Source organism: Aulonocara stuartgranti (assembly GCF_965226115.1).
Source record: "Aulonocara stuartgranti genome assembly, chromosome: 14".
NCBI lineage: Eukaryota > Metazoa > Chordata > Actinopteri > Cichliformes > Cichlidae > Aulonocara > Aulonocara stuartgranti.
The window spans coordinates 2922903-2942854 of record NC_138950.1 but is presented as its reverse complement, the minus strand read 5'-3'; the positions used below and the strand labels follow the sequence as shown (position 1 = coordinate 2942854).

Genomic DNA, 19952 nt, shown 5'->3' with positions numbered 1-19952 from the left:
AGCACCACCTCTCTGGTATTGATATGGATTAAAAAGATTGATGGTCTGGGCTTAAACAGCGGTTCTTCTGGTCAATACAAACACAGCTCATTCACCGAGCACTCACTGCAAACATCTGTCAACATGGAAATCTGTCAATACAAATATCTTTTGCTTTTAGCCAATCAGAGCTCTTTATTTCTATTTTGTGTTGGTTTTTTTCATTCTTTAATGACCCAGTTTTTTATTCTATCAAAAACAGGAGCATTCATCTTTTTCCCCTCTTTATTCAGACTGCTGAGTGGGATATTTGGTGAGACTTCAAACCCACTTGGATTTTATGAGCAGCAGGAGGTATCGCGGCTTTAAATTACACATAAACACAGATTGAACTGTACAGCGGTGTGAGATGGATTGTGGTGTGAATAAATCTCCTGTAACACTTTCAGGTCCATCTGAGGACGCTGCATGTACATGTAAAACGCTCTCCAAGTCACAAAAAGAAATAAAAGGTTTGACTTTAGAGAGCTGCCTCAGCTGAAAAAAAGCTTTTCCTCACCACTGTCAATTTTTACTCCAAGTTTGGAAACAATTGGTTTGACACAGGAAGTGAGAGGACCCAAGTCAGATGGTGGGACACCAGGTGCACTCGGCCCAAATATAATGACCTCAGTCTTCCTTTCATTAAAATTTTACAAATTCAGAGCCAGCCATGCTTTGATATCCTTGAGACATTCTAAAATAGGTCTGAGGGGTCATTGTGTTTCAGGGGTAGATAAATTTGACAGTCATCTGCATAAAAATGAAATGAGACTTTATGCTTTTTAATAATATGGCCAAGGAGAAGTAAATAAATGCTAAAAAGAAGAGGCCCAAGGATGGAGCCTTGAGGTACACCACATGGGAGGGGGGGTGGAAGATGAATAAAATTTACCAAGTGAGACAGAGACACTTCTGTCAGACAGGTATGACTTGAACCACTCCAAGGCAGTGCCTCTAATTCCTTTTTTTTTTTTTTTTTTTTTCTTTTTTTGGCCTGTCCCGTTTGGCTCTTTTGCCATCAGAATTGTTGTCTAAAGGCAAAGAAAGATGCCCAACGGATTTACTTTACCAAACTGACCATCCCAGCCTTGCCGTAATGGTCCATTTGATTCACCTTTTATTGTTTATTTTATTTTCACTTACTGAATACGGGACAGACTTGACTGGGGGAAAGAAGGGGAGAAAGAAAGAGGGAAAGAGAAACAGCTGAGAAGAGGGACGGGGGAGAAGGGCAAAAGACAAAAACCAACAGAACGGGCAGAGAAAAAAAAAATGCATATATCAATCACCTGGATCACCTGCTGAGAAAGAAAAAAGAAAGCAAGCAGAAGAGAACAAGAGTAATAGAATAAACAACATCACAATGATATATGGGAATATGACAGTAAATACTAAATGTTAAACATTATTGTGCAGCACATAAGATCAACAGAACACAGTGTGCTTTGAGGTAGGAGCCAAAAAGGGTGTAGTTTGTGGGTGTGATCACCCGTGTGTACACCTGTGAGCATGGCAACCCGTTCTCACTCCCAACGCGTAAAATAATGACGATTTGTCACGTCCCTTAACTTCTCATGCTGACGCCTAAGGTACCCTTCCACGTTTTTATGTGACGCTGTGGGTTGTCAATTCATTCCAATATGAACCCGCTCGCGGCGATCAGAGACGCTTCGAGCAGAGGCTCCAGCCATCCATTTACTCCAATAATAACCCCGTCACGGCGAAACATGACGCCGTGAAGCACAATCTAACTGGAGAACCGGGGACCCTCTCCGCGAACGGGTTTTTCTCCCTAATTTAATGCTTTCTTTTAATGACATCGTTAACATTTCTCAACAAAAACACGAAAGTATCACTGATAATTCAACAATAAAATCGCTTCATGTTGTGGCCATCACACAGTGTTTTCCAAACTGATTCACGATCTGAAAGTGCGCAGATTTAACGTACATAATCCTTTGTTAGGTTTATTATTTTCATTTCACACGTAAAACACATTTATAGATTCATTCACCACTCCTGTTAGTTTTGGACGCGCTCGGCTCCAGCCAATCAGACGCAACCTGTGTAAGCAAAGGCTGATGGGAGAACGGAGAGACCCATTTATAAGAATAAGAAAATGAGGCGGAACTGATTGATTCTAATGCAGGTATGTAAAAAATACATATATTTAAAGTAATACCTTGATGTGTGTTTCAAAGTTTGTTTTTTCATAAAAGCTTCAAACAAACAGAGGTGACTGATCTCGAAACGGTGTAATGTATTTAAAAATGGCTACAGCTACCGTCAGCATGCTTGCTAGGTAACGACTACACGTGTCTACTGCAGCATTAGCCATTTAATCCAACGATGATGGATTAAATCTATTACAAACGTTAAAGGACTTGTGTGCTGCAAAATACCCTCACATGGTGCGTAAAGCAGTTTTTGCGCTAAGAGTTCTGCTAGCTCTTTACAAACTGATGATGCTAACGTTAATTGCTAACATTAACCGGAGCGCCAAGACTGAAAATCATTTGAATTGCGTTAGTTATGTGTTTATGTCACTGAGTTCTGCAAAAATCTCTTTCCTCTTTAGCTTGCAAATGAGTGATTCAGAGGATCCCGAGCTGGAGGAAGAGCTTCAGGCTGCTGACGAACTCCTTCAAGATATGCAGGTAACATTTTTAGTGGAAACAGTTGTTAAAGAGGGAACACGCTTGTCTAATATTTTGTACGGAGTAAACGTTATGTTATTTGAATTTTTTTTAAAGTTTATGTCAAATTAAGTTGGTTAACTTAAGATGTTTGATAATCTTTGCTTTAATCATGGACTGTATTTTAGGTGTTCCCTTTTTTCCTTGTTAATTGCGTAGAATGATGCACAGAGTGAACCTCAGCCAAGACCAGTGCGCTGGAAAAAACGTGACAGACAGGGAGCTTTTATTCCTCAAAGACCATCAACCAGTCGAAGTACTAGTTGCATGCCCCGTGGTCAGTGTTCACACAACCATTGATTTTATCTCACAACTTGTTTTCACCAAAGAATTTCAGTAAGTAAATATTCTTCATCCCCCCCCCCCCAGTGTCCAGAGAGCAGCATCAATGTCCACGTGAAGAACCTAGTTATGTTGCCAGTGTCAACCCAACAAAAGGTACTTTACCTTCTTGTATATATTGTGATTTCTGTTTACTTTTATATTTGTTGTTATAGTTGAGTTATGCAGGGCTTTTGTGGAGTCCTAAGAAACATACTGCCTAGAGTGTTTTTCAGAGTTTCTTCCTTTCTTTATTTTTTTTCTGTTAGTGTATGGAACTGAGGTGCTTCGTCAGGAGCTCCTTCAGTTGTTGGAGGATGGAGAAGAGGACGCAGCCATGACTTGTGAGACGTCGTCTGAGTCAGCTGCTACTCACTGGGCGATCAGAAATATGGTGTCCTCGCAAAAGTGGAAAGAGGCCAGGCCTTGTCTTATAGACAATATGTTAGCTACTCTGGATCCACAGTCACACCGTGTGTGTCAGTGTGGCAAACAAGTAGTTGTGAGGTGTCTGGACTGCCTGCCTCTTCCATTCCTTTGTGCTGACTGTGATATTGCAGTTCACACACGCTTTGTCCTGCACAACAGAGAGGCAGTAACAGGAGGGTTTTTGCAGCCTTCATCAGAGTTTCACAAGCCAATAGGTACAGTTTTTAAGTCTTATGCATTTCTTGCTATGTATGAGTATGAGTGGGTGCTGTTATTGTATATTTATTGTGTATCAGTTAATTTCTAATTCTTTTTATATATATTGTGTGTTTTAATGTTAGTTCGGCTGTTGCCTGTGCAAAGGCCAGACCATGTGTGTGACTGCCCAGCAGGTAACGTTGAGGTTTCACCCGGCGCAATTGTGGCTCTTGTAACCATAAATGGTAAGTTGCCCTTTTGTCACACACTACATACACAATAGATGTGTTTGGAGGTTTTATTGCAAATTGTGCATTGCTATCTTTGTTTTAATTACCCTCGGCCCGCAGTATATGTGGGCACCTGTCAAAGGTCATTTGGATTTACCAGACCGATTTGAAAACAACATGAAAAAAATGAATGCTTTGAGCCATGACTGAATTTCTCCTTATCCTTTCTAAAGGCCGTTATAACCTTGCACTGCCAGTGGTGAGCTGCACCAGCTGTGGCCTAATGTGGTCCCCCTCAGTTAAGGACATCCTGGGTAGTGGATATTGGCCTGGCACCTTAAATTTCTGCACCCTGTTTTCAATGGATGTCTTTCAGTCTTTCTATGACATTAAGAAGGCTGCACCAGGGATGTCACTTAAGGCCTTTGTCAAAATGCTGGATGAACGAACAGCCCATTTTGGAAGGGTGAGTTTCTAAATTTGCTAAGTTTAAGGAAATTGTGCAAATCAATGTTTATGATGACTGTCCTTGAATATTCTGTTGTATGTCCTCTATGTAAAAGAATGGCCGAATATCAGCTGATGCCTTCAGTAAAAGTTTCTTGGAGTGGAGTGCTGTAAAGTTTGAGGTGGACAAGATGTGCAAGGAGCCATGCTTTAGCTGCCCTGCCTGCACTCCAGACATGCTTGCCGTCTCAGTTGATGGAAACCGCAAGCTTTATCGCTTTCAGTCTAATGCAAGGTACGTTATGCATTGTGTACATAAGTCAAATATGGATTTGTAGAAAAATGTATTTTAATGTTTCTTTTCAAACAACTGTCACTGTGTTCGTTCAGCACTTCAGAGCAGGGGAACTTTGAAGGTGTCTTCATTGAAAAAGATGAGGAAGTTGCTGAGTTTGTGAAATACATCCAGAGACACACAAATCATGTAAGATACACACATATATATATATATATATTAGTGCTGTTAGCGTTAATCTTGTTTAAATGACGTTAATGCCGTAACCATATACAAATACGTGTGTGTGTGTGTGGACATATATGGATGGGTCGATATTTTTTTTATTTTTCTCTTGGTGTTGTCGTAATACTATTTACTTTACTTTATCTTAATGTTTACTTAATTTTGTCACCATGTGTATTTAAAAAAAACAACATGATTTTTATTTTGTGTTATCAGTGCTGTCCTGGGGAGATCTGAGGTCTTGTGTGACTCGAGGCTAATTCAGCTAATTGTTATGCGTTTGTTTTAAAAAGTTTGTCCCTGATAGGGCTTAATCATGTCATGTCTTTTATGTTAAAATCTTTGAGTGTATAGGTCCCGGGGAAAGGGTTGTGCGGATCTTCATCTTGGACTGCAGCAAAGGAGTCGTCCAAAAAGTCCACTGGGAAGTTGGATGAGGAGGGCATGGAAATAGCTGTTTGTCGCCACGGAGTCCTCTTAGCTGCATTGAACATGTTTCGAGGGGAGATCTTTGCTTACCCCCTTTTTCTCCAGAGGAAGTTGGCAGCTAGCATCCCAGGACATATTACGTTCCTTTGCTCCGATGTGGCCTGTAAATATTTCCCCTATTTAACCAAGGTGGCTCAGCAGTGCCCTGAGCTGAGGAACCTCTTGTCAATGCGTCCTTTTCTCTCCGTCATGCATGCAAAGGCTCACACTTGGAAATGCGAGGTATACTGCAGCTTGTAGTCTTGGATACGTTTAAGACATTTTGTTATAAGGTTGAATGAATTCAGCAGTCATGTATTGTGACCTCCTTTCTATAGATCAAATGGGGAGGTGCGTTTCAGGATGGGGCCGGTTCAACAGTTGGAGAAGAGGTGGAACAAGTAAACAGTTTCCTGTCTAGGGCGGCCATCACAACGAAGTACATGTCTAAAGCAGGTGTGTGTCCGTGTCTGAGATTCCACTCAGTCTCCTGCTCATTAATTCTAATTTGTATACTAACTGAAATGCAGGGCGAACAGACATGCTGACCCTCCTGGCTTTGGGGTGGAACAAAAGGAAAGTGGAACAACTGGGCCGCACTTTGAGCCAGCGATATCTAAAGGTCATTTTTTCAACACCCATTTTAATGTGTGTGGTAATGGGGGAAAAATACCAGTACTCTTTTAATGTCAATATGAATGACATTTATGAATGCATTCTTAGATCATAAGGATCCTTAGAGAACAAGTGGAGAGCCTGAATGCGACCAGAAATGAGCTGGGTGTGGATGACGACACACTGCAGCAATGGGTGGCCGATGTGCAGAAATGGGCTGAAGGTGAGTCTCAATATAATGCACTCATGTATAACAATAGGACCCACCATGGCCTCATTAAAGAACTTAGAGTTAAGATCTTTCTGACAGTGTCAACAAACAATGAAATATAAGCCTTGGAAAAGCAAATTTATGGCAGAGTTGTTGCGTTTCATCAAATTGGATAGAACCTGTGTTGAAATGATGTCGTACTAGTTGGTTTTATAAACCTGAACACCAACATACTTGTTATCTCATGATTATCATGAGATAGCAGCACATGAAGGCTCCAGATGTCTTATAATGAATGTCATCAAGTCAGTGATTACAGAGTCCACTGTAGTTTGGTGACTGTTACTCATCCTGTATTCTGATTAATATTCCTCTCACTTAGAAAGTGATCAAACTGATGGCAGCCTTGGAGCGTTGCAGGCACGAATAGAGGAGCTTGTCGTCATCATCAGAGTGCGAACACAAAGTCTTTACAGACAAAATGGTACGTCCCAGTTTCTTTGAAACGGACCGTTTGATGCTGAGTTTGTACAGCTTGTGCAGCTACTTTGTAAACAGAATAAAATCAGATCCAGGTTTGTTTGAGCTGGATGTGATTTGTTCCAGCAAACAAATTGATGAGTGTAGATTAAAATGTAACTATATACATTATGTGAAGGTGTGAATTTTTTATGATTATTTACAGATAGCAACAAGAGGCGACACAGAATTCGCAAGGTCATCTTAGTTGAGAAGAAACGCTTGGCGGCTGCTGTTGACGACTACAACAAGCTCGCTGAACCAACAAAGCAAATCGTATCCAGTGATGCCCTCATGCAGACCGATATTTGGCCCTGGCAGAGCACAAGTGAACGTAAGCTCTTGATTTATAAATATCCTTTTTAAACAAGCTCCCAGTATCTGAGCAGTAGTTGAATGTTTTGTTCTTGAATCATAATATGCTGCTATGTTTTCCCATCTGATGTTGTTAAACTGTAGCTGCTGCTGACCTCCGGACAAAGAGAAAGGTCTTTGAGAAGGTGATGGCTGTGAGGCGCCTGAGAGAGGAGGAGATGATCCTTTGCAGGGAGATGCGGCATCACTGGACAGTGTTGCGAATGCGTTCTGTGGTGTTGGGGACAATCTCCTCAGACTGTAAGCACTTTATTTATTTATTAATTTTTTGATGAATCGATTGAAAATAAGAGCAGATGCTAAAGTCTTACTGGATCTTTTACCTATATCTAGATTGCTAGCTAACACTGCCTTCTCCCTTTTAAAAAAAATGTTTAATTACAGCATCCTAATTCATTGTGTTTATGAGGTGATGTTTTTTTTTGTTTGTTTTTTTTACTTTTCTCATATTTATTTGTTTTGTTCTTTTTACAGCCTCCTTTGTTGGCATGTCGGAGGATGCACAGAAGGGACTCTGTAGCCTGGTTTTAAAAAAACAAAGTGAACTGAAAGCTGAAATGCTCAAAGTAAAGGACATGTACAAGAGAATCCTCAGCCACCAACCACTCCTGGAAATGGACTCGGAGGAGGAGGAGGACATTCCAGACGATGCCACTGAGAGTGATTTGAGCACTTCTGATGAAGACTGATTGTGTCATCATTGATGTTATGTTTGGTAAAATAAAAAGTTTAATCACATCTCTGTTCAATGTGATTTTTCAACAGACATTTTACATTTTGAGAAGAAAAATGGAATTTCCTTGGTGCAGTTGTTTACCCTGAATCATTATTTCCCATCTAATTTAATGACTAGTGTACATGTTCAGATACGATAACATAATTTAATTTATGGGATGCCTTCTGGGCTGCTCAAATAATCACAAAATTTAAAAGCACCAGGCAGCACACTCACAAGTAAATTTTTTGTTCAGTGTTTTGTCGAAGAAATCAACAAGTACAACTGAGATGTTTGCTGTAGTGGTGTGTTTGTTAAGAAGCATGCCAGCACACTGGTGAACTGACAGTCCCAGAATGCACCCGAGCCATTGACTCGCCCCAGAGCAAATGAAATTGCTTATCTAGAAAGACAACCGTCATCAAAGAAGAAGTAAAAGAGTAGGAAACAAATGGTAAGGGAAGGTACTGTGGGGTAGGAAAGAAAGGCCAGAGCTGTGCAAAATGACCTCCAGCAGGCCACAAATGTGCACGTCCGCTCAAACGGTCAGAAATGGACTCCATGAGGGTGGTATGAGGGCCCGACGTCCACAGGTGGGGTTGTGCTTACAGCCCAACACAGTGCCGTATGTTTGGCATTTGCCAGACAACACAAAGATTGGCAACTTTGCCACTGGCGCCCTGTGCTCCTCACAGATGAAAGCAGGTTCACACTGAGCACTTGTGACAGTCTGGAGACGCCGTGGAGAACCTTCTGCTTCCTGCAACATCCTCCAGCATGAGTTTGGCAGTGGGTCAGTTTTGGTGTGGGGTGGCATTTCTTTGGGGAGCAGCACAGCCCTCCATGTGTTCGGCAGAGGTAGCCTGACTGCCATTAGGTACTGAGATGAGATCCTCAGACCCCTTGTGAGACCATATGCTGGTGCGGTTGGCCCCGGGTTCCTCCTAATGCAAGACAATCCTAGACCTCATGTGGCTGGAGTGTGTCAGCAGTTCCTGCAAGACGAAGGCATTGATGCTGTGGACTGGCCCGCCCATTCCCCAGAACTGAATCCAATTGAGGACATCTGGGACATCATGTCTCGCTCCATCCACCAACTGCACCACAAAATGTCCAGGAGTGGGCAGATGCTTTAGTCCTGGAGTCTGGGAGGAGATCCATCAGGAGAGCATCTGCCACTTCATCAGGAGCATGCCCAGGTGTTGTAGGGAGGTCATACAGGCATGTGGAGGCCACACAGACTAGTGAGCCTCATTTTGACATGTTTTGAGGACATTACATAAAACCAGATTAATGATTCTGTATTGCATTGATCAAGGAACCAACCCAATAGGAGCTAAAGGAATCCTCTTGACATTACTTCACTCAGTAAGTTTATACTATGTTTAATGTGCATTTTCTTCATCAGTTTAGAACATAACATGTTAGCGCTCCCTGGTCCTTTTTGGAGACAGATCCTGAGACAGCAGGCAGCTATGGAGAACTCGTGTCAGCTGTGGTAATTAAGGAATACTTTGATTTAATATTGATTTCATGACAACTATCCTCTGGCACATATTCCTGGATATATACAATGACATAAGTAAACTCCCATTTTAGAATCATTGCCTTCTTTGATCTGACTTATTGCCTCAGACTTTGGCCCTGTGTCCCCAAAAGTATAGAAAATCCATGACACTGAGTAAGAGGCCTTTATCATGTTATAAGTGAGAGAGTTTGGTGTAACAGTGGTTGAACATGCCAAATCAATCCACAACATACTGCCATTCCCCAGCTGTAACCTGCATATGCATCAAACCAAAATCCAGTACCACAGCCACATGATAGACGTACAGATGAGGTTAAAGGGCTGTCTCATTTTGCCAGATAGCTTCATCCCAAAAAAGATCAACATTCTTCAAAAACAAAAGTTTGTGAATATTTGCTGTATTGCCAGGCCTAAACCAACCTGTTAAACTTATCAAATTATTGTCATAGATACAAACCTATTGATTGAAACAGAATAATCCATTGAAGCCTCCATCATCATCCACAATCACTGTTACTGTTCAGATTATTTTATCTCTGTTTTCCTCTAGAATGTTTTGAAAATCAGCATTTGATCAACAGACTTTTTAAAAGTTTATTTTGATCCTATTGTTTACGTGTGTAATTGCATTTTTATTGAAATTATGACAGGAAAACCCTCAATCAAATTGTATCTTTGATATCTAATAATAATATTAACAATAATGTTACATATGTAATATGTACACAATAATATTGTGCAAACAAACAAGAAAAATAGCAAAAAATGTCAATTTTTTTTAATACCCTGTATATAAAGACCACATATGACCACAACTCCAAATGTGCAATTGTCACTGCATCTAAACATGACATATTACAAAAAGGTAGAAACATATAATATACAATATGTTCTGAAGCTGGTACTGGTGCAGTTAACTTTGCTTTAGGCTCCCATACACAGTAGGTGTTACTTACTATACGTGCAGTGCAGTATTACTTTACCTTGTAATATGTTATAATAAGCAAGTCACTTCTATATTTATGAGGATGTAGACAATAATGTTGGCTGATATGTAAAACTATGAGATATCGAGTGCAGGGAAGATATTATTGATCGATCAGATTCATGAATATGTTAGGTACTTAAGCCACAATTAGAGAGTGAAACAGAGACTGACACTGGTTGAAATGTATAGTAAATATTTTATTTTGAACTTTTATGCTGAACTGCAAGCTGTGAACTGTGCGATCTCTGCCACCTGTGGTGCCTGGTTTACTGTGTGTAAAACTGCGCAGGTTCCCATGTGTCATCCCACACTTTGCCACTGTCAGGAGAAAAACATAACAAACAACAACGACAACCACACACAAAATAGGACAATTTAGGTTGTGACATATGACAATTTTTTAGGATGAAATATCTTCTATATTCATGTCATGCTTTATACACCTTCATTGTAATATAAATTAATCAAATCAAGTCAGAGAGTATTAATATATGTAGTAGATGTCAAGCAGGACCACAGCAGCAGCCACGATCCATTGGAACCTGCTGGATGAGAGAGCACAGAAACTCCAGGGAAGAAGTTTAGTTAGTAACATGCATGAACTGCATTACTGAGACATGTATGTTTACAGATGGTGGTGAGGGAGAGGGGGAGAGTTTTCAGTAAAAGGAGACGTGACTGCATCTTCAACCAATACTGAGCCTGCATAACCCTGAAAGAGACAGAGAGAGAGGGGGGGGGGACACTAACCCCCAGCAGTCTGGTCCTATTACAGCATAACTAAGGGCTGAGCTGAACCAGCCCTAACTATAAGCTCTATAAAGAAGTAAAGTCTTATGCCTACTCTTAAAAGTGTTGACCATGTCCACCTCCAAAACTCATAATGGACTTTGGAGGTGGACAGCTATCAAGCTCCTCACAGAAGAGGAGCTCGATAGCTAAAAGCTCCCAATTTACTTTAGTCCAAATACATGAATTCAAATTGAGTTGATAACTATTTATCAACAATATGAATGTCTGTTCCCGTCCAACAAAGTTGTTACTACATACCATGTTGAGCAAGGCTTCCACTTGACTTTAACTTCTTCTTTTTCCTGAAAAACATGATATAAACAAACAATTAATTAAGAAAGACATTCAAGTTGCATACAAAAAGGAGCTTATAAACATTTGTGTACTATTGAATGGCTCAATATATTATACAATTAGTTTACAAAAACATAAGAACCACTACAATGCTTGTACTGCCAGCATCGAGTGCATGTCAGCAAAGCAACACTGCTTACATTGTGGCTCACAAGCAAAACTAACTGAAGCAGATGTTACTGAATGGGAAGGAGCACCTCCACATCAATCACTCCTTCTGAGCATGATGTCAGGAGGACTTTAAAGAACGTAAACATCAGGAAGGCAGCATGACCAGGTCGTATCAGGTGGTCTGTTCTTATTTAATGTCCTATTTGGAGTGAAATCCTGACTCAGTGGCTGAATTAGTGTAGATTCATCAAATACAAAAGCTTATGGATATTCAGTCAGGCACAGTTCAAATCCGGGAAGTCCAAAGACGCAAACAAATCTGCACAACAGCAGGCTAAATTACTTACATTTACAACTCTCCTGTCTACTATCTCTTCATATTTGAAAATCTTCTGTGTACGGTGTTTTCGGCATTCTGAAAAATAACAAATGAAATATTTACATGAGTTCTGTAAAACTGGAAAAAATGCAAAAATTAAGAAAAAGAAATCTTAACAAACTTAACGAACATGTCATGTGTTTCGTACATTTACAATACCATAACGTCTAACCTTTCCTTGTCCTTTTTTTGTTTGGGACATCCGAGGTGTACACCGTAGAAATTGAGGGAGATGCAGGATGTGGAGATGGAGAGGAGGATGCAGGAGAAAGCAGAGATGAAGAGGAGGATGCAGGAGGAAGCAGAGATGGAGAGGAGGATGCAGGAGGAAGCAGAGATGGAGAGGAGGATGCAGGATGAAGCAGAGATGGAGAGGAGGATGCAGGATGAAGCAGAGATGGAGAGGAGGATGCAGGAGAAAGCAGAGATGAAGAGGAGGATGCAGGAGGAAGCAGAGATGGAGAGGAGGATGCAGGAGGAAGCAGAGATGGAGAGGAGGATGCAGGAGGAAGCAGAGATGGAGAGGAGGATGCAGGAGGAAGCAGAGATGGAGAGGAGGATGCAGGAGAAAGCAGAGATGAAGAGGAGGATGCAGGAGGAAGCAGAGATGGAGAGGAGGATGCAGGAGGAAGCAGAGATGGAGAGGAGGATGCAGGAGGAAGCAGAGATGAAGAGGAGGATGCAGGAGGCTGACAGAGGGAAGATGTTGGTACAGGCTCTAAATGAAGAATAAATTCCTCGTTTAGAGCCTCTGGGTCTGGGACTGGTCCAGCATCGACACTGTCAGCAGAGGATGGTCCAGCTGCTGGTGTAGAACTTTTAGCAGGAGGTGAAGCTTGTAATTCTGAAAAATTTTAAATATTAAACATTCATTAAAATGGGTTGAAAAAATGTACAGTACACATAAACACATAATAAGTAGTGATTTGCATGTTTTCAGTTAAGTTTTTACTAAAGATACAACTGGTAAATATTGGCATCAAATAAGTCATCTCGCACACTCACTGACCCAAATAATTCAGTACAAGTGCCCTCTAGGGTAGTGTGACATCTGTAGTGCTTTTCTACATTGTACATTAAAAAATTAATGAGTGTGACTATAAATCCAGATAGATAATGACTTTTTCCTCTGATGACACTACTTTCCTGACTTTGTAGTGAATAACATTTGACACTTCAAGCTAGTACTGTGACTTAGGAGTTTTGTACAATGGTGATGCTAACTACCTCAGGGAGGTAATCAGGTAACCTCTTAAGAAGTATATAAGTTATTTAAGAATCTTGGTGTTCATATTGGTAACATTATATAACATTTGTTATACTAGAAAGTCTCGAAGAGAATTATCAGGTCTGGTTTTTGTGAAGATTTTTAAAATTACATTTGTATATACATGAGTGTGAAAGACCATACTATACACACACACATACAAAATTGTTCAGGTGGGTAACACCAGAGGTTCACGATGGCTAGCTTTGGTGATGTGACCGACACATGGGGAGGTAATAAGGCAGATATAACACTATTTTCATGTTAGCAACAGGACATGTAGGGCAGCTGTCACCTCACAGCAAGAAGGTTACTGGTCTGAACCTTGGCTGAATAATAGAATAGAACAGAATAGAGTAGAGTAGAACAGAATAGCTGGTGACTGTTAACTATCCTCATCCTCACCATCTTGTTTGTCTCTATGTACCCCGTGATGATCTGCCTTCTTATCTAGGGTGTACCATGAGTATCACCCAAAGACAGCTAGGATAGGCTACCTGATAAGGACACCTGGTTACAGATAATGGACAAAGCATATCTTACTTCTCAGAAGGTGTTCATAAAGCTTCCTCATCTTCATGAGGATGTCACGTGCAGCACCTTCCGCTGGTTCGATCTGAGTGATCACGTCCCCTACTATACGGCCCTTACGGTCAAACTGTCCAAGAAACAGAATTGGTTGGTAGCCCAGGGCATGTAGCTTTGAAACCTGCAAGAACAACAAAGAAAAACATGCAGCCAGTCTTTCATGTAAGCAAATTGATGTATAACAAACCTTTAAGTTTCACATCTTTGTTGTTTTATTGTTGTCGATAGTTAAAAAGTATTTATGGTGACCAAACCTGTAAATGTATGATAAAATCCATCTTGAAATGTTTTGTCTCTCAGTTAATAGCCGATTAAATTAAAAATCAGAAGTAGCTTGAATAAAAATAGTTTTTAACAAGTTTTTTCTAGTTGGATGTCTTTAGTGTGATGATGTTATTCTGATGTGAATAACTTTTTTATTTATGCTCTTTTATAAATTAATATTTTATGTGTATATACATGTCTTGTTAGTTTCTTACTTCATGATATACAAGAAAACATTGACAACTGTGATTAATAAAGAATTGTCTACCAGACCAACCACTTATTAGATCAGAACTTTTAAACTTACTGACAACTGGGCTGAATTAACCACCCTGCTCGCATTTCTGTTTTTTTTAACAGAGGCAGCCCAGTTACTGTTTTTAAACTGTTCTTGTTTTTTTTTCAATCCCTCCTTTAGGTTCAGGCTGCCCAGGCATCCACTGCCGTTGCCACTGCATGTCTTCCTGTTGCAGGTGTTTGGGGCCTGACAGGAAGGGCATGGTTTGGTTTTTGGCTTTGTCATTTCTGCAAATGAAAATGGAACATGTAGGGATTATTTCAGGTCTGTTTTGGTGAAACGATTACAAAAATAATTTATGACCAAAGAAATAACTTATATTACGAGGCAGTATTACACCATATTTAGAAAAAAAAATCAATTACGAGATTAAAGTCATTAATATTGAGTTAATTACGTGAATAGGGTTAAAAAAAAACCTGAATTGATTACAGAAAAGATACATTGCTAAAATAGAGCAGTACTAACATTAGCTGGGTGGCCAAGCAAGTGTCTTACACATGAGAATACATCACAAAAAAATTTAAATAAACTTTTGCAGAAGTAGTTCTCTTGGTACACAGACTGCTCTGTGAAAACATTTCAAGTTTAATATCAGTTTAATATCACTGAAATTAATATTTCAGTGAACATGCAAATTACCCACAGTTTATCACAACTTACTTAGCTAGGATCTGCCTCGTGTCCAGTCGAAAACTTCGCTGCAGGACCGTGAGTTGAAAGATACATTTACTACGACTCCCAAGATGCATTGCAGTAAAAACCATCCAATCGCCTTGCTTAAGATCTGTTGACGTGTCGCTAAAGGCGCGCTGTAGATAAATATTGCAATTTGTAAAAAATAAAATACTACAATTTGCATTTTTTAATTACATAATTAAACACTGGGCCAGTTTAATTTCGTATTATCGCTGGTTATTATTTTAGAGTAAATAAAGGAATAACGGGTAGCACCAAGCTGTTGTCATCTTCATTTCCATAGCGACGGCGGTTGAGGATTATGGGTAGTGTGCAGTTACGGGATTAGTGCGTCTGCGTAAATTGGTCTGATTGGCTGGAGCCGAGCGCATCCAAAACTAGCAGGAGTGGTGAATGAATCTATAAATGTGTTTTACGTGTGAAATGAAAATAATAAACCTAACGAAGGATTATGTACGTTAAATCTGCGCACTTTCAGATCGTGAATCAGTTTGGAAAACACTGTGTGATGGCCACAACATGAAGCGATTTTATTGTTGAATTATCAGTGATACTTTCGTGTTTTTGTTGAGAAATGTTAACGATGTCATTAAAAGAAAGCATTAAATTAGGGAGAAAAACCCGTTCGCGGAGAGGGTCCCCGGTTCTCCAGTTAGATTGTGCTTCACGGCGTCATGTTTCGCCGTGACGGGGTTATTATTGGAGTAAATGGATGGCTGGAGCCTCTGCTCGAAGCGTCTCTGATCGCCGCGAGCGGGTTCATATTGGAATGAATTGACAACCCACAGCGTCACATAAAAACGTGGAAGGGTACCTTAGGCGTCAGCATGAGAAGTTAAGGGACGTGACAAATCGTCATTATTTTACGCGTTGGGAGTGAGAACGGGTTGAGCATGGACGCGCTTGTTTTTTGTTTTTTTAAAAGGTTCCTTCATGTAATGATCTGCTAGAGGGTGTGGGGGGGCCACAGCCCCGTCCTCCAGGGCGTGAAGCAGGTGTGGAGGAGATCAAAACTCCAGACATCCAGAGGCCCCCAGAACACAAGAGACCAAGGAAGACCAACAGAGGGGCAGCTGCGCCACTGTCCCGGAAAGAGCTGAGGAGAGTCCCAGATGAGGGCTCACTCAGTGCCTCTAATTCCGACGTGAGGTTCTAGGCGAGAAATCAAAATGTTGTGATCTACTGCATCAAAAGCTGCTGTGAGATCCAAAGCACAAGAATTCCCAGAGTCAGCAGTTAGTAAGATGTCATTAAAAACTCTCAGAAGTGCAGATTTTAGAAATGAAAGGAAGCTTTGATCTGCTGGAGCCACTCGCCTAGCTTGGGTGTCACTGCATCGACTGCTCTGGGACCACTGTTACCTTCACCTCCACGCCTTCTCCAGCTTCTCGTGTTCCTTCTTCCTGATGTTGCTGTCATTTGGTATCGCTGCTTCTATCATTATGGCCGTTTTCCTCTGGTTAGCCACCACCAGCATTCAACACTATAATCCTCCAACAGCTCACTCAAAAACTGGTCCAGCTGGGGCTCAACACCTCACTGTGCAACTGGCTGTTGGATTTCCTCACCGGAAGACCTCAAGCAGTACGGGTCGGCAGTAATACATCCAGCACCATCATTTTAAACACGGGGGCCCCGCAGGGATGTGTGCTGAGCCCCCTCCTCTTCACTCTGCTGACCCATGACTGCACTCCATCATACAGCTCCAACCTCTTCATCAAGTTTGCGGATGACACAACGGTGGTGGGTCTCATTAGCAATAGGGATGAGACCGACTACAGAAGTGAGGTGAGACGCCTGGCCACGTGGTGTGCTGACAACAATCTCTCTCTGAATGTGGAGAAGACAAAGGAGATTGTTGTGGACTTCAGGAGAATGCACACCCAACATGCTCCTCTGACCATTGACGGAGCGTCTGTGGAGAGAGTGAGCAGCACCAAGTTCTTGGGTGTGCACATCACAGAGGATCTCTCCTGGACGTACAACACCACAGCACTGGCCAAGGAATCACAGCAGCGTCTCTTCTTTCTCCGCAAACTAAGAAGAGCAGGAGCTCCAGCCCCCATCATGTACACTTTCTACAGAGGCACCATCGAGAGCATCCTGTCGAGCTGCATCACTGTGTGGTTTGGAGCCTGCAATGCGTCCTGTCATAGAACCCTCCAACGCATGGTGAGAGCTGCAGAGAGGATCATTGGAGTCTCTCTCCCCTCCCTCCAGGACATTTACAGCACCCGTCTCACTAAAAAAGCCCTTTGCATAGCGGCTGATCCCACGCACCCAATGCAAAGCTTCTTCAAGCTGCTGCCGTCGGGGAGGAGACTGCGGAGTCTCCAGGCCAGGACCAGCAGGCTGAAGGACAGCTTCATCCATCAGGCTGTCAGGAAGCTTAACTCCCTCCCGATTCTGCCCCCTCTCCCCTCTCTCCTCCACGGTCTCACTGAACTCTGTCACACACACACACTCTCTGACTCACTCACTGGCCTGCACCAGTTACCAGTCACTTTGTGGAGCATTGGACTGCCATTACCTCATAAGACTTTGTGTTACACTATCTCATACCGTACATTACCAAATCTCCATTTGCACTATTTGCCTATTTGCACTACTCTGCCTGGTTTGCACTCAATGTCATTTACCCTTATATTGTATATTGTATAGCTTTCTTGTTATATGTAAAATTGTATTATATTATTTAATTTTTTTTACTTTAAAATATTTTACTTGCATTTTTAATCACTCTTATATTTAAATGTTCATTTTCTATTTTATCTAGGGATTGAGAGTAACGAAGTTTCTATTCTCTGTATGTCCTGTACATGTGGCAGAATTGACAATAAAGTTGACTTTGACTTTGACTTTGACCATTTTGTCCGTCTGTACCTGGAAGTCCCGCAGGATCTTAGCTCGGTCATTCTCCGCCACCCTTGGGAGCGTCTCCCATTTTGACCTCGGGACGTCCAGGCCATATTCAGCACAGATGTTCCTGTACACTATGCCAGCCACATGGTCATGGCGTTCCATGTATGCCCTGCCTGCTAGCATCTTACACCCTGCTGTTATGTGCTGGATTGTCTCAGGGGCATCTTTACACAGCCTGGGGTCTTGCCTGGTGTGATAGACCCCAGCCTCTATGGATTTTGTGCTCAGAGCTTGTTCCTGTGCTGCCATGATTAGTGCCTCCAAGCTCTCTTTCTTTTTTTATGCAAAAAATATCTCCTAGATAACAGAGACTTAAATTTAGCAAGAAAAAAGAAAACAGGTGCATCTTGCTTGTGCTTATCAAGTAAATTCTGGCAACACCAACCAGATGACCAGCGTGCTCGTTATTTGTTCGGTTTTACAGGTTAGTAATCAGTTTAAGGCCCGGTACAACAGAGCTTGTTACATATGCCACAGATGCGGTCCTATATTTTCTTTTGACCTAAATCTCTTATTGGAAAAGTAAGTTTTGCTCCAAGTAATTTTTTTCTAAAGAACAGGAGAAAATTGCTTCGACTCTTTAAACTTTTATGCAGCTCCTTTCATTTCATATTGGATAATTTGCAGCAGATCGAGCAATGGCACAATTCAGTTCTCGAATAGAAACGCAGAAAGTGAGAGGACGCCTGTTGTGTGTTTCTGTCTGTGTGTGTGTGTGTGTGTCAGAAAGAGTGAGAGAGAAATTGAAAGGAAGAGAGCGAGGGAGCAGTGAGTTGCATGTTTAGGAGTGAAACGAGCAAAAAAATGAGAAGTAGGAGACGAAGCAAAGACGGACAGGAAGAGAAGATGGTGGATGACTACTAATGTCCCACTATGCAGACTTACTACTGACACACACACACACACACACACACACATATAAAGAGTCGAACTTCCGCTGGGCAGTCAAGAAAAGGGGGTGGGCTATCAAAGGAGGAGAAGCACTGTGAGGAATACTGATGCTCCTGTCTGCCACACACACACACGCACACACACACACACACACGCACACACACACGCACACACACGGGGACTCCAAAAACATCAAAGGAGAGGAGGAAGCAGTGGTAGGGTTTTAGAGGTAGAGGAGAGGAAACACATGATGAAGGGAACAGAGGAAAAACAGGAAGAAACACGGTGATGGCTGCAGAGAAAATAAAGGGAACTGTGAAGAAAAAGTAGCAGAAGAACAAGAGGAGAAAACGTGAATGACACGAGAAGAGCTCAAAAGTCAGGAGAAAAGGAAAAAAGAACAAAGAGATGAAAGAAGAGATGGATGAGAGATGAAAAGACACCCACTCCAAATGTTAGCCCATTATGTGGCTAGTATGTAGGCTGCTGTAGCGAGCAGTAAGTTCAATATCATTCAAAGTCATTATTGATAAAGAGAAAGTAACCAAGCAGCTGTTTGCATAATTATCACAGTGAACTTTTGTATTTTACCCAAAGCAAGCGGTTTTCTTCACGACTCTAGCCAAAAATGTAAAAATGAGCGAGAACAAGCAAAGCAATGAAAACAGACTTGGACTCATATCTCTTTGGTGAAGTATCGTCTAATTTACTGAGAAAAGAAAATGACAACAAATGAGTGGGATGACAGGAAAGGTAGAAGAACCAGTTACAGTGAATTGAGAAGTTTATTTATTTTATTTTAATAGCAAAGAATAAATTATTCAATTTAGCATTTTAGTGGGGACCTTAGTACTTGATCCCTTTGGAACGTGCTTCATTAGGAGTTACTTATAAGCACAGCGTTTAGTTGTATTGCTGTGCGACATTGCAAATTTTGGTATTGATCCAGTACCAAGTAGATGCAGGGACAGTGCTGCCTGAAATATACAGCATATTTGGGGGGAGCAGTCTTTCACTCTTTCATGATTTATGAAATGAATCATCATCAAACTGCACATTTTGTACACACTTCAATCATCTTTGTGGTAATTAATTCAACACAAGTG

General features: G+C 41.3%; 2 protein-coding genes across 3 annotated transcripts; one reads left to right on the top strand and one right to left on the bottom strand.

Moving 5' to 3' along the window:
- Positions 1–2077: 2077 nt before the first annotated feature.
- On the top strand, positions 2078–7739 carry LOC309721100 (uncharacterized protein; the record flags this gene model as incomplete). Its single annotated transcript, XM_082558453.1, has 17 exons — positions 2078–2170; positions 2600–2678; positions 2877–2973; positions 3087–3155; positions 3308–3682; positions 3809–3910; positions 4129–4361; positions 4459–4637; positions 4733–4826; positions 5217–5573; positions 5669–5786; positions 5861–5952; positions 6054–6168; positions 6539–6640; positions 6842–7009; positions 7135–7290; positions 7525–7739. The coding sequence occupies exons 2-17, from the start codon at positions 2607–2609 to the stop codon at positions 7737–7739; spliced, it is 2544 nt and encodes an 847-aa protein (XP_082414579.1). The 5' UTR covers positions 2078–2170; positions 2600–2606.
- Positions 7740–10502: 2763 nt separating this feature from the next.
- On the bottom strand, positions 10503–15917 carry LOC309687446 (uncharacterized protein). 2 transcript variants are annotated; one of them, XM_082502432.1, is made up of 7 exons: positions 14998–15917; positions 14344–14561; positions 13728–13893; positions 12090–12761; positions 11886–11953; positions 11332–11375; positions 10503–10599 (listed from the first exon to the last, which is right to left on the bottom strand). In XM_082502432.1, the coding sequence occupies exons 2-7, from the start codon at positions 14557–14559 to the stop codon at positions 10548–10550; spliced, it is 1218 nt and encodes a 405-aa protein (XP_082358558.1). In that variant the 5' UTR covers positions 14560–14561; positions 14998–15917; the 3' UTR covers positions 10503–10547. The 2 variants fall into 2 exon arrangements, 1 of the variants encoding a protein (XP_082358558.1); XR_014270774.1 differs by having other exon boundaries at positions 10523–10599; positions 10725–11375; positions 14998–15388.
- Positions 15918–19952: the final 4035 nt, after the last annotated feature.

What these genes read in the sequence shown, in the direction of transcription:
- LOC309687446 (XM_082502432.1), bottom strand. Translation starts at nt 14,559, where the DNA reads ATGACAAAGCCAAAAACCAAACCATGCCCTTCCTGTCAGGCCCCAAAC. An exon ending in TTAATTCAGCCCAGTTGTCA is followed by an intron (nt 13,894 to 14,343) that starts GTAAGTTTAAAA and finishes TTGTTCTTGCAG; the next exon opens with GTTTCAAAGCTACATGCCCT. An exon ending in TGGAAGCCTTGCTCAACATG is followed by an intron (nt 10,600 to 11,331) that starts GTATGTAGTAAC and finishes TTCTCCTGACAG; the next exon opens with TGGCAAAGTGTGGGATGACA.